The 12,106-nt window shown below is 43.1% G+C and overlaps 2 protein-coding genes across 3 annotated transcripts; both read left to right on the plus strand.

Moving 5' to 3' along the window:
- Positions 1-62: 62 nt before the first annotated feature.
- On the plus strand, positions 63-7,597 carry proser1 (proline and serine rich 1). Of its 2 annotated transcripts, XM_019873434.1 has the most exons (12): positions 63-723; positions 811-876; positions 988-1,056; positions 1,235-1,329; positions 1,423-1,516; positions 1,698-1,808; positions 2,299-2,400; positions 2,592-2,670; positions 2,850-2,942; positions 4,125-5,475; positions 6,214-6,358; positions 6,777-7,597. In XM_019873434.1, exons 1-12 carry the CDS (start codon positions 679-681, stop codon positions 6,900-6,902), a joined length of 2,376 nt encoding a protein of 791 aa, XP_019728993.1. In that variant the 5' UTR covers positions 63-678; the 3' UTR covers positions 6,903-7,597. The 2 variants fall into 2 exon arrangements, with proteins under 2 accessions (XP_019728993.1, XP_019728994.1); XM_019873435.1 differs by lacking the exon at positions 2,850-2,942.
- Positions 7,598-7,724: 127 nt separating this feature from the next.
- On the plus strand, positions 7,725-11,828 carry stoml3b (stomatin (EPB72)-like 3b). Its single transcript, XM_019873437.1, has 7 exons — positions 7,725-7,962; positions 9,329-9,432; positions 9,532-9,604; positions 9,688-9,770; positions 10,299-10,502; positions 10,596-10,730; positions 10,976-11,828. Exons 1-7 carry the CDS (start codon positions 7,818-7,820, stop codon positions 11,162-11,164), a joined length of 933 nt encoding a protein of 310 aa, XP_019728996.1. The 5' UTR covers positions 7,725-7,817; the 3' UTR covers positions 11,165-11,828.
- The last annotated feature ends 278 nt before the right edge of the window (positions 11,829-12,106 follow it).

The following is a 12,106-nucleotide window of genomic DNA, read 5'->3' on the forward strand; positions in this document are numbered from 1 at the left end:
TATTTATAATTCTTATTTAGTCTAATCTTCATATTGTTATTCACAGTCTTCATGGCGTTCTGTCGAGCTGCCTGCCGAGGTCCTTGACCGTGTTGACTTGACTAACGCCAACTGTCAGTGGAAGCTCGCCTATGAGCTATCGTCCTCGTCGAATATTTTTTAATTTTGTCATTTTTCTGACACTGTTTTAATAATTTCTGGGATCGGGTTTGAAAGAAAATAAATGAAACGGACGGTCAAACTAATTTTTCCAAATTCTTAACGCCTTCTAGTTCAACTATAGTCGTAAACGGGGCAGCTAAAGTTGACTAGCTTGTTGTTAGGAATGTGATACAGGCAGGTTGTGCCCTGCAGTCGGCATTGTCGCTTCTCTTTTTGGGAGGGAAGTCATTGTTTCAACTAAAGGAAAGTTGCGTCGCTTGAGATCAATAAGACGTGCAATCACTATACTAGTACTGTATTCTTAAATGCGTTGGAATATGCTTTCTTCTTGTATTATATTCAGGCCATCATAGTTTGGCCTTACCTACTTTAAGATCTTTTTAAATTATCGTGAATCACGATACTCAACTCAACTGTATTTATAGAGCACTTTCAAACGATATCAGCTCCGCTGCGAATAGTGGATTGACACAGTGAATGTGTCACATTTAAAGGCAATCTTTTAATTCTACCATCATGGATAAGAAATCATTTGACATCGTCATAGATGAAATTAAGAAGGTAAAATGTGCTTAGGGAAGTACAATTGTGATGAACAGTCAAACAAACTTAACAGCTTTCCGAATACTCCATTTGTGTATAATTCAGTGTGTCCTGACTGATCAGCGGATTAAAGCCATTGAGCAGGTTCATGGATACTTCTCCAGCGAACAGGTAATCAGAAACATTGATACATAGCATTTGTATTGTGATTAATATATCAAGTTCACCAACTGCAAGACTAAGCAGTCTCGTGTTGTAAGATGTCTTTTTGACCATCTATAGGTCATGGACATACTGAAATACTTCTCCTGGGCAGAACCTCAAATTAAAGCAGTAAAAGCTTTGCAGCATGTAAGTAATGTTTTTTTTTATTTTTAATAGAACATGGTTAGTCAATGTGTAAATACAGAAAATACCTAAAGAGATTTCAAGTAAAATTAAGTTATTATAAAGATGGTAAAAGTTAAACACATGTAATCTTGTCTTTCTGTCCCCTGCCATGTTTAAAAGATGATACTTTTCCTTGTAGAAAATTGTTGCAATCCCCACCACCAAAGTTGCCAACATTCTGAATTGCTTCACCTTTTCAAAGGACAGACTTATTGTCTTGGAGCTGATCGCTTTGTGAGTGCATCAGCTAATATAACAATCGGCGAATGGGAAGATCATCCCCTTCGGTTCATTCAAGCATGACAAATAGTCTCCGTTACTTTGCAGGAATATTTCAGATGCGCAAAATTACCGTCCTGTTGAGGATTTGTTTCGCATACACTTGTCGGAGAAGAAGCGTGTTCGCAGGATTCTGGAACAGGTATTTGTATATGCAAAAAAAAACTTAAATTGATATATTGTTCCATCTTGTGATTGGCTCAGTGATTGGTTATTGTATTTTATTCATAATATGGTTTTGAGCATTTCGAGCTTTTGATTTTTAAATGTTACCCATAATCTCTACTAACATACTGAATTCCCTGACCATATTTTTCTACCAGGTATGTAAGGTGGGTTGCAAGGCTCCTGTAGCCATGATCTCATCCTGCGGTATGATACCAGGAAATCCATATCCAAAAGGCAGACCCAGTCTGGTTACAGGCACATTCCCAGTAAGTCCCGTAAAGTTCAGACAGTATACAACTTCCCCCCTACCCCCATCTTAAACAAAGATGCAGCCTATGCTCACTGAGTTCATTTTGATTTTTTTTTTTTTTTTTAAATTAAAAAAAATCCAATTTGGAAACATTGAAGCACCGAGGTCAGAATGACAATCTGCTCTATTCAACCGCACAACCTCGTGATGCTTCATAGCAGTGAAGCGCGTATACAATATCGTTGTGCTGTTTTCTCTCGTAAATGTCTGCATCATTTTTGCTTCTTTATAAACCAGAGCACTCAATAGACTTGAATGGTTTTACATTATGCGCATCACACTTTTTAGAACAAATTTGAGCAAAGAAACTAACTCGTGATTTGTCAGTGGCATCCATAATAAATAAATGAGTAAGATTGCTCATGTTGATAATTATGAGTTCATGCAATTTATATTTGATGAAGGGTTGAACCAGATCACTGAATGTGTGCTCTTTCTGATCACAGGGATTCCCTCCCTTAAAGAAAGAAGGCGAGAAGAAAGACGACACTTCTAACAGTATGGAAGGGAAAGGGATTGCCGCCCGGATAATCGGACCCTCCAAACCAGTAAGGTCTTTTATAATGGAATGGTGTCATATTCTCATCAAAATTATGTGCTGCCGATGAAGAGACAAAACAAATGTGTTTTGCGGTCTATTTTGTGGCTCAAGATTCACTAGAGCACTTAAAAACTAGTCCTCTATTGCTAGATGAGTGAATGACTTTTTTTTTCCATTTTAACGTGACTTGTGTTGCAGTTCCCTTCAAGCTACAACCCGCATCGGCCCGTGCCCTACCCCATACCCCCGTGTAGACCCCATGCTACCATCGCACCAAGTAAGAGTCGACACCCCCGCTGTAACCCCCGCTGTAGACTCGTGACAAAAAAGGTTCAAAACTGTTGAGTGGTGGACATACGGTTTGATTGCAGTATTGTTTTTGTGTAAGTGGTACGGCGTGCTTTGTGTGACTGTGTGGTGGGCGATGACACTCCTGTATTTGCAACTGCTACACAGGTGCGTACAACAACGCGGGCCTTGTTTCAATGGGAGGGGTCATAACGGCCAATGTGCCCCCTCCCCCCTACAACTCTGCCCACAAAGTAGCAGGTATGGTTCAACAGCAAAGCCTGTATGTGTGTGAGCAAGTAGAAGCCTATTTAAAGCTGGCATGCTGCTTACTTGCACTTCTGCAGCTTTAATGTGCTATCAGGTGCGCAATATGCTTTCTTTTTCTTTTTAAAGGGAAACTGAATGACCAGAAAATGACAACCCAAGTACATTTTAAGGCTGTAAAGTTCTTCATTTGATTTAGCGCTAATATCAGTAAGTGCTTAGGTGACAACCTTGGCAATTTCCAGGAGTGACTCTGAGATGGAAATCACTCCCAGCGTTGCTGACATCTAACAGATTCTTCCAATTTCAAAATAACAATGCGTCCTTAATAATCACACATATAGATGCCTTGTGTGATGCTCTTTGGTGAGTAAAAGGAGTGATGCAGATAATGAAGGGCACCTTGTTATTTTCAGAAGTGGCGAGAGTAGCCCAAAATTGTACTTAAGTATACTGAAATATCCGCTATGTACACATTTGCACATAAACTCCCGTTAAGCTTCAGCTTTACAGATGCCACGTCTACTCTGCAGAGACACGACACATGGTAGCATCAAAGGAAATACGCTAACTGCGTCAATGTGCTGTGTTTTTTGGTCAGTCAATGCAGATGATCAATTTATCATTTGGTTGCGCATGGCGCAAATAGCTTCAGACTAATGCCGTGACTGGTCTTCTTTCTGAATTCATGCTTGCGGCTCATGAGGGGACTTTATAACTCACATTGCTTTTTTTTTTCCTCCCCGCCTTTACTTGAAAACCATGTTTCAGGGACTTTGGGGAGGCATAAAGTCTCTCTTATTTCATTACATTTGTCATTTTCAAAAAAAGTGGAAGATATGAGCCATGTTAATAATTCATTTGCCAAACCCACTATGATGATAAGAATCCCCCCCCAAAGGTAAGATCATATTCCCATCTTTGAAGTTGCACGTGGGGAATCTCTCTCTTTTCGCCCTTGTTCTTTCTATTTTTCACTGTTATTGAAGCTTCGGATTCTCACATTCCAGTGGTACCTTGATTTAGCATGTTCATTTGCTCTGGTGAAATTTTGGCGAGTAACCCAGAGCAAAGCCACCGTAAGTACAGGTACCACTGTATTTGTGATTTTTCAAAAGTGCAGCCATGTCATGTGAGAACAGAACGACACTCATCCTGATGTCTTTTCACCATTAGGCTACACCAAACCAGGCAATCCCCAGAACACGACACCAGGAGTCAACAGCGGGCCGCTGCTGATCCCTCATGGCTCCACACCGTCCACCCCTGTCCGACCGCAAGCTTCCCCGTCTCAGCCACCTCCCACAACTCCCATCACACCCGTTTTTCCCGGCATGGTCCCCTCTCACAACTCTTCGTCTCCCGCTCCGTCACCATCCGTCATTAAAGCGGGTCCGCAGACCCCCACCGGCCACTCTACACCAACACCCTCTTCTGTCATTAAAGCCCACACCCCCTCCAGTACCCCCTGTGGAACGCCTGTTCCTGGCAGTGGGGGCTTTTCCCCCTCCCCTTTCCATTCTCATTCCCGACCAGGCACCCCCGCCACCTCCCGCAACGGCTCAGACGCCCTGTCTCAGATGAACTCCATGGGGGCATCTCAGCAGAGGGCTTTTGCCCAGTCTACAGAGCACCCTTTCCATAGCATGCACGCACAAGCAGGTAACCACCCTGGCTCGGTGATCCGTAGCTACACCCCCTCTGAAACGCCATCTAACCCACCTGGGTCCTCCGCTCAAGTGATTCCCAGTAGTTCTACCCCAGGCCCCAGTCCCAAACCCTCCCCTGCCCATTCTGGCCAGGCTCAGCCCGCCATGGGTCCGCCTGGACTCCTTCAGCACGAGCAACAACGCGCAGCCGTGAACAGACACAGCGGGGGGAGCGGCAGCGGCAGTAACAGCCCGGTGTCCTCCGCTTTCAAGGGGACGTCTCGCTCTGGCACGCCATCTCTTAGCCCTTTGGTTGTACCGGGATCAGCCCAGGCTGTGCTGGCCCGTTCTTTGGGGCTCTCGCACCCGCCAGGCTCTCCTCAAGTTTCACTCGCCAGTCCCGCCGCCATCAGCGGCCTCCAGGCTTTGTCTGCCAGCCCGGGACCGCCGCACTACCCAGGCCTGTCCCCTTTTCCTGCTCTTTCCTCCGCCCTCCCTCCTACCGCTATCCCCTCATCGAGCAGCATCTCGAATCCCTCCCCAAACTCCATCTACCACGGCCTGGCTCCCAATGCCGCACCTAGCGCAGCCTCCCCTTTTGGGCTAGGCCTCACATCTGCTGCCTCTATATTCCCAGGCCTGCCGCCTGGTCCCAGCCCCGCTGCTTTCACAGGCTTGGGAGTTTCAGGAGGACACAGTGCAGGGAGCCCCGTGTTGCCTTCATTCATGGGATTACCTGGAGCTGCTCCATCCTCTGTTGCGTCTGTCGCACCAGTGCAGGCTGCGGCAGCGGCGGTGGCAGCGGCAGCCGGCGCCCCAGCATCATCGCCGGTTTTACCTGGTTTTGCATCTGCCTTCAGCTCCAACTTTCAGCCGGGGTATGTCACTTTTTTTCTTAGGCCAGTGATTCCCAACCAGAGATGATGTATAATGACAGGCCGAACAGTTCAATGCTCTTCCACCAGATGGCAGCAGGTACATAATTAACCTCTGCATCAACTTGTTGCCATTCCCATAGCACAGATTAAACCATGGCACGCACACAGGGTGATCGTTTTTTCAGTATACATACATGTGGCACAACCTTGCATTTGAGCGAGGGGTTGGAGACTACTTATAACCACCGTATCTCAAGTAGAGCAATATCTTCTCCAGATTGCACTCTGCCCTGGGTGGGGTGGATGGACTTTGTCTCACATAGCTGGAAACCATGATTATCATGAGCTGCGAATTTTACAGTCTATTCCATTAAGCCTCGCCCTACAATTGACATGTGACACGCTTCTGTTCTACACACCGCTGTTGAAATGCCAGATTATTGCGACATACAAAACAATTTTGGAAAGCCGTCCACTTGTTGGTGAAGCCATTGTGCAAAATTGCTTCTTAGTTCACTTTGTTACACAAATTCTTTGATGTCACGGAAATTATTTTGTACCGTTCTCCTGAGTGATACCTTTTGAAAAATAAGATCACTCTCATGTTAATGATGAAAGAAAAAATATATAATTTAAAAATACCGTTTGCTCTCAAGTGTTTGTACAATCATATGATGTGGTGATACGATACAGCAAATGCTATTAACAATAATGAGAATTTTGGATTATGTATTCCAGGTTGAGCAGTGGCCTCCAGGCGTCAGCAAACGGCGCCTTCCCGGGCCTGCTGTCCTTCCCTGGTGTCCCAGGCTTCTCTCCGGCGGCCTCCCCTGCCACTCTCAGTGGTCTCCATAATCCAGCTATGCAGCCTGCCCTCCTGCAGGTACACACGCACACTCTAACAAGGAGGTGAACAGCGAAGTATCCACCCTGTGTGTAGTGGTCACAAATAAACAATTCATTTCCTCAAGCAATTACAATTAGTGTTGTCACAGTCCTCTTCAGCACGCCTTTCACATTTTGACATCATGGAGCCAAAATGATACCGAAAGAAATGATCAACAGCGCATCCGCCAGGCTTCAAACAGGAAAGACGTGGCCTCTGAGTTTCAAGTGTCATCAGCGGGTTGCGACAGAGATGAGTCACGGGAAGGGCCCAGAAAATCACCTTTGCGTTTTCGGTTGATCCTGAATTTTAACCGGAATGCCCATCCCTATATACAGTATATAGAGAAAATAGTTGTACTCTGGTGGTTTGAGACATGCGGCTGTTCGTTTGATCAAAGTTTCTCATTTTGCAGGCTCATCCGACATCGGCTTTGGAGGGCTTAGCTCCTCAGCCCAATGCATTCAGTAACTACCCCGCAGGCCCAGGAAACCCTTTTCCCCTTCAGCCAGGCCTGCACCCCCAGTTGGGTTGGCAGTGATACCTCCGTTCACTTCGGCTGCGTTCATCAACTGTGATTACATGCTGACCACTGCTATCCATGCGCTGTCTGGACCTTCAACAAATTGTTTTCGTCTCCAAACTGAAAACAGAAGACTGTGAAATGAAACGATAGTAATAGTGAGCAGATGTAAATATGAGCTTGTTTTTTGTGTTTTGTTTTTTTAATCGATGGTGAGTAGTTTTAATGTTATTGTTGTCTTGTCGCCATTTTTACGAAGATGAATTAAGTGAAAATGAAATGTCCGTGTGTACATGATGCCATGTAAGCGTGATGAAATGACCATACGATGTGGGAGTTGTTGACAACTGTGATGAAATCAAATACAGAGAGATGCCGTATTGAGTTCTGTAGTCATTGTTTCAGCTGCGGAGTTGTTCCACTTCTTATTTCAGTGAGCGAAACGCTAATCGTTGCTGTTACACAAGCAGTTTTTAATGCAAATTGTTGTAACTTTTGTGTCCTGGAATTTACATTTTAATACCTACTGTTACTTAGAGTTGCTCTCTGTTTGTTACACTGTTTTTTTTTTTTAACAATGGATTTGAAGTTGTTAAATTGCTTTAGGTAGTAAACCACCGGATGCTGTATCCTCCTCTGTGTTTTATGCCGTGTTAGGACTGTGCCAAGCCGATGAAATGAGGTCAACTAAATAAATGAAAACACTCCGCAGACACAGGTTCTTCCGTTTGATCTCAGAGGTGTACACCAAAAATGATTTAGTTTCCCAAATGTGATATCATAAAACTACCATGTCACATTACTTGCTATTGTTCATGCAGTCTGCACGTAGGGCTTTGCCCTGACGACCTGCTGATTGTCCTCGGTGGATGACACAGAGCCACACCTTCCTTCAACTGTACAACATCATTCTGCAGCTTTAAAAGGCCCCGGATGACTTCCTGCTCCGCAGTAACATTTCCTCCCGCTCTCACTCAAGTGACTCCCTCACTTGACTTTTTTCCCCCCCAGTGTATGGAAATGGAGGATCGAATGGAAAGTCAGAAGAGGCCGGGACTGAGCAAAGAAGTCTTAATATGTAAGCAAAACATTATTTTTTTGTCTATTTGGAGCTTTGTTTTTTTTTTTTTTTTTAATGTTACAAATTTTTGGATGATTTGTTGTCGTAGATGAGCAAGTATTCCCTCTTCACATAAATTGATTAAATTACAATAATGCACATCGGAGCAAGTTTTTATTTTTGTGTGCGCGTTTATTGCATTTAGATGCTTAACTTGTGCCAGTAGGAGGGTGCGAAGCGGTCAAGGGAATGCATTGTATAGCTTGATCGTCATGGAGACACACTGAGATAAAGTGTCCCAAAGCATGTGACCATGGCTGTTTGTGCATCTCGAGCTTTATCACAGCATTGTCATTCTACAGGTGTGTTGTTAAAAGAAAAAAAAAAGGAACACTGTTAAACAACTGATGTACAGCAGATTCGAGTACTTCGTTCATTTAAATTGGATGTTGTGGTTTAAATTCGTATTTTCATTTTTACTGTAAAATGTGACACGTTAGATTAGGCACATTGGATTCAACGTTACTTTTCTCGGTGATCAGGTTTTATTTTGTTTCGTTACAAATGTAGACAATGAGTGCCATGAAAAAAAAACACATTTGTAATAATAATAATAATAATAAAGTGTTATGGCACTGTATATAAAATTCATACCAACTAAACAATAATATGTAAGATAGGATATGAAAGTGACTCAAGGGTGTCCAAACTATTTTCCCCGTGATTATGAACAATCATGTGACCTCATTGTCGCAATGAGGCGGTATGATTTGCAAACAAGTCATTCCTTTAATGCAACTGTAAAATGTCATTTAGTTCAACAAAGGCGAAACTGCAAATCATGTGGTCTGCACTCCAAAAAGAGAACAGTGCTGGTTGTCTGCACGATTAAAAAAAAAAAAAAAAGGAAAAAACATGGCAGCAAAACGTCATGTTAGTGATGCGTTTTCCATGCTGAGATAAAACAACTAACATTCCTTGTACCGGTATGTTGTTTTTAAAAAATATAAATACTGTATGTCTGTGAGCAAAGGTTATTCCTACTGGCTCAGGGTTGTACTGCAGGAACACCGTAAACTGACTTAGGATGGAAACTATTGACGCATCATGATAAACAGACCCTTCCCTGTCTTACTTTTTTTTTTTTAGCAAAGCAGAGATAAAGCTTGAGTCAACATTTCACTGTTTGCACTGTCTTTGTGTCGAGGTCATGTATGAATGAAGGAGGAGCCGAATCACAATGCATTTCACCTGAAATATGAGATCACAAACTAATGAAGTATTATACAACCATGGTCTTGCCCTGTTGTTGTTCTGCAGGGGCTTGCATGCGGCACGCCAGTGTTGGAAATTAACATGATCAAGTTGTTGTCTGTCGTTGCAGCTGAGAAGACCGGCTCTTTGGGATGCTGTGGGTGGTTTATAGTCATACTGGTTGGCTTCTTCACAATATGCCTCTTCCCCTTCACCATTTGGTTCTGTTTGAAGGTGTGTGTGTGTGGGGGACAAGTGGTTTGGTGGTCTGGAACTTTCATATCCTTTGGCTGTTTGATTGCGGTTCGAGCTCATGTCTGATTCTTTCTGCAGATAGTTCAGGAGTATGAGCGTGCAGTTATCTTCAGACTAGGCCGCATCACAGACAGGAAGGCGAAAGGACCAGGTATGAACAATCAGTGTGTTTTTGTGAACATTCTAACATTTGAGCTTACTGAAGTAATATATTTCTCCACTGTGAATTCACAGGGATTTTCTTCATTTTGCCCTGTACTGATTCATGTGTTAAAGTTGATCTGCGAACTGTTTCTTTCGACATCCCTCCACAAGAGGTAATGATGGCACAAACCCCGAAAATGTTCTTGTATCTATGGCTATCGCCATGAAATGCGCTGAAAATCATTACATATTTGATGTCTTTAAAATACTGTCATTGGTTTTCACTGATGCTGTCTTATTAATTAGAATACAATATTTGGGCATTGTTTTACATTTGAATCTATCAGCTGGTAAATGTTTGGCGCCCCCTAGTGACAACGGCACCCTTAGCATTTGCCTTTACGGCCGAAATGGGTGCGTGAGCTTTGGTAAACATCACGCACGTCAAGAGGTGTTTATAACGATGTCTTTTTTTTTTAAATCATCTTTATTTTATTTATGACCACACTGTATCATGTTAAGAATATTTTTATCATCATGCTTGCTTTTAGTCTAAGCTTCATTCATTGTATTTATGAAGCAGACTCAGACGTGCTCTTGTGAAGATCTCAAGTAGATTTTTTTTAACGAATTTTTAAAACGATTCATTCTGACTCAAAGGGCCTTTAAAAAAATTTTTTTTTTTTTTTTTGCTCCCCCAGATTCTGACTAAGGACTCAGTGACAGTCAGCGTGGATGGCGTGGTGTACTTCCGAGTCAATGACCCCATCGCCTCTGTCGCTAATGTGTCCAACGCTGACTTCGCCACCCGTTTGCTCGCCCAGACCACCCTCAGAAACGTCTTGGGCACGAAGAACTTGGCTGAGGTGCTATCTGACCGCGAGGGGATAGCTCACAGCATGCAGGTATGGATAAACATATTCACAAGTGCTGGTTCAGAGTCACCAACCACATTCTCCTAACTCCGGACGGACTTTTTTCTCACTATTTATTTTTAGTCAAGCCTGGATGAAGCGACAGACGACTGGGGTATCAAAGTGGAACGTGTTGAGATTAAAGATGTGAAGCTACCCGTTCAGCTGCAGAGAGCCATGGCTGCCGAGGCGGAGGCTGCACGAGAGGCCAGGGCCAAAGTAATAAAACGAGTTATTCTTTACTCATCACTATGGGTAGCTTTTACCCCTTGTTGGGTCAAAGTCTTGAGCCAACGTGCTGCGCCAAACCCTCCACCCAATTTTCTGGGTATAAAAAACCCAGCATTGGGTCAGTCTCTTTTGGACCGAGAACTTGGGTTACTTTTAACCCAGCAGTTTTTAGAATGTATACTTCCCACCACTGCTGCTGCCACTAAGGCCCACATGCTAATCCACTCATATAGGTGATAGCCGCGGAAGGTGAGATGAATGCATCCCGCGCCCTGAAGGAAGCGTCGCTGGTCATCGCCGAGTCTCCGTCAGCCCTGCAGCTCCGTTACCTGCAGACCCTCAACACCATCGCCGCAGAGAAGAACTCCACCATCATTTTCCCCCTGCCAATGGATGTCCTTTCTCACTTTATGCGCAAGTAGTAGCCTTTTTGGCTGATGTTGCTCTTCCGATGATATTATGCCGTTGTCGAAAGACTACATTTAACAGAGGATTTGTTTGATGTTGAGGTCATGTCATCGTAGTCAGTGCTCTTTTGCTGAGACAGTGTGTAAAGGTTTTATTTTTGATGGAACCATTGCAAGCTTTGACACATCAAATTTAAAACGTTCTTTCTGACGTTCTAACCTCAGTGTTCTGATCCATTTCAATTTCCTGACGCTATCAAGAAGTACCTTCAAGTCAAAGTGTGTGTTTTGTAGTAATTTATTAAATGTTTAAGGAGTTTGCTTGCTCACACCTTATGAGTGAGGTCTTGCTTCATGCAAAGTCAATATCACAGTGCTTTAGGTGAGTGCAGCTATACTGTAATTTAAGGACAATTTCCACTTATTGTTTTGAAATAATTTGGACAAAGTATACATAAAATGGATGGTGAGGCGTAATGAAAATTCGGTGATAAAAAAAAGAACATTTGTATGATACAATAGTCAACAGGTACTCCCCAATGGACCACACGCCTGTTCTAAAACAAGCTCACCAATGATGGGCCATTGTAACTTCCTGTGAAAGTTGTAGAATTTAACAATCTATTATAAAGAATGTCAGAACTTGCAGAGATTTTTAAAAATAAAGTGTTATATACTGTATTGAAATGTGTCCTTTTCCTACCTTATTCAATTATTGTGAACAACTGTATTAATGTGATAAAAACCACATTGAATATTGAAACGTACTTTGAACAATTTCAGAAATGTATATCAGACTTTTAGCCCTTTACATTAATCAGTACTCAAGATGTGGCTCGAGTTACGAGTGGCACGGTTTAGGGAAAAATGGACGAGTAAGACAAGAGACCTGACGTCACAATACCGGGAGACAACTGGACATGTATCACTTCCACCGAGAAATTAAGTTGTACTTGC

Source organism: Hippocampus comes, unplaced genomic scaffold, assembly GCF_001891065.2.
Source record: "Hippocampus comes isolate QL1 unplaced genomic scaffold, H_comes_QL1_v1.1 scaffold59, whole genome shotgun sequence".
Lineage (NCBI taxonomy): Eukaryota > Metazoa > Chordata > Actinopteri > Syngnathiformes > Syngnathidae > Hippocampus > Hippocampus comes.

Bases quoted from the DNA above. Each gene is read 5' to 3' on its own strand.
- stoml3b (XM_019873437.1), top strand. From the start codon at position 7,818: ATGACTTCCTGCTCCGCAGTAACATTTCCTCCCGCTCTCACTCAAGTG. The intron at 7,963-9,328 runs GTAAGCAAAACA...CTGTCGTTGCAG, and splicing joins GAGCAAAGAAGTCTTAATAT to CTGAGAAGACCGGCTCTTTG. The intron at 9,771-10,298 runs GTAATGATGGCA...TTGCTCCCCCAG, and splicing joins TCGACATCCCTCCACAAGAG to ATTCTGACTAAGGACTCAGT.
- proser1 (XM_019873434.1), top strand. From the start codon at position 679: ATGGATAAGAAATCATTTGACATCGTCATAGATGAAATTAAGAAG. The intron at 877-987 runs GTAATCAGAAAC...GACCATCTATAG, and splicing joins GATACTTCTCCAGCGAACAG to GTCATGGACATACTGAAATA. The intron at 2,401-2,591 runs GTAAGGTCTTTT...CTTGTGTTGCAG, and splicing joins TAATCGGACCCTCCAAACCA to TTCCCTTCAAGCTACAACCC.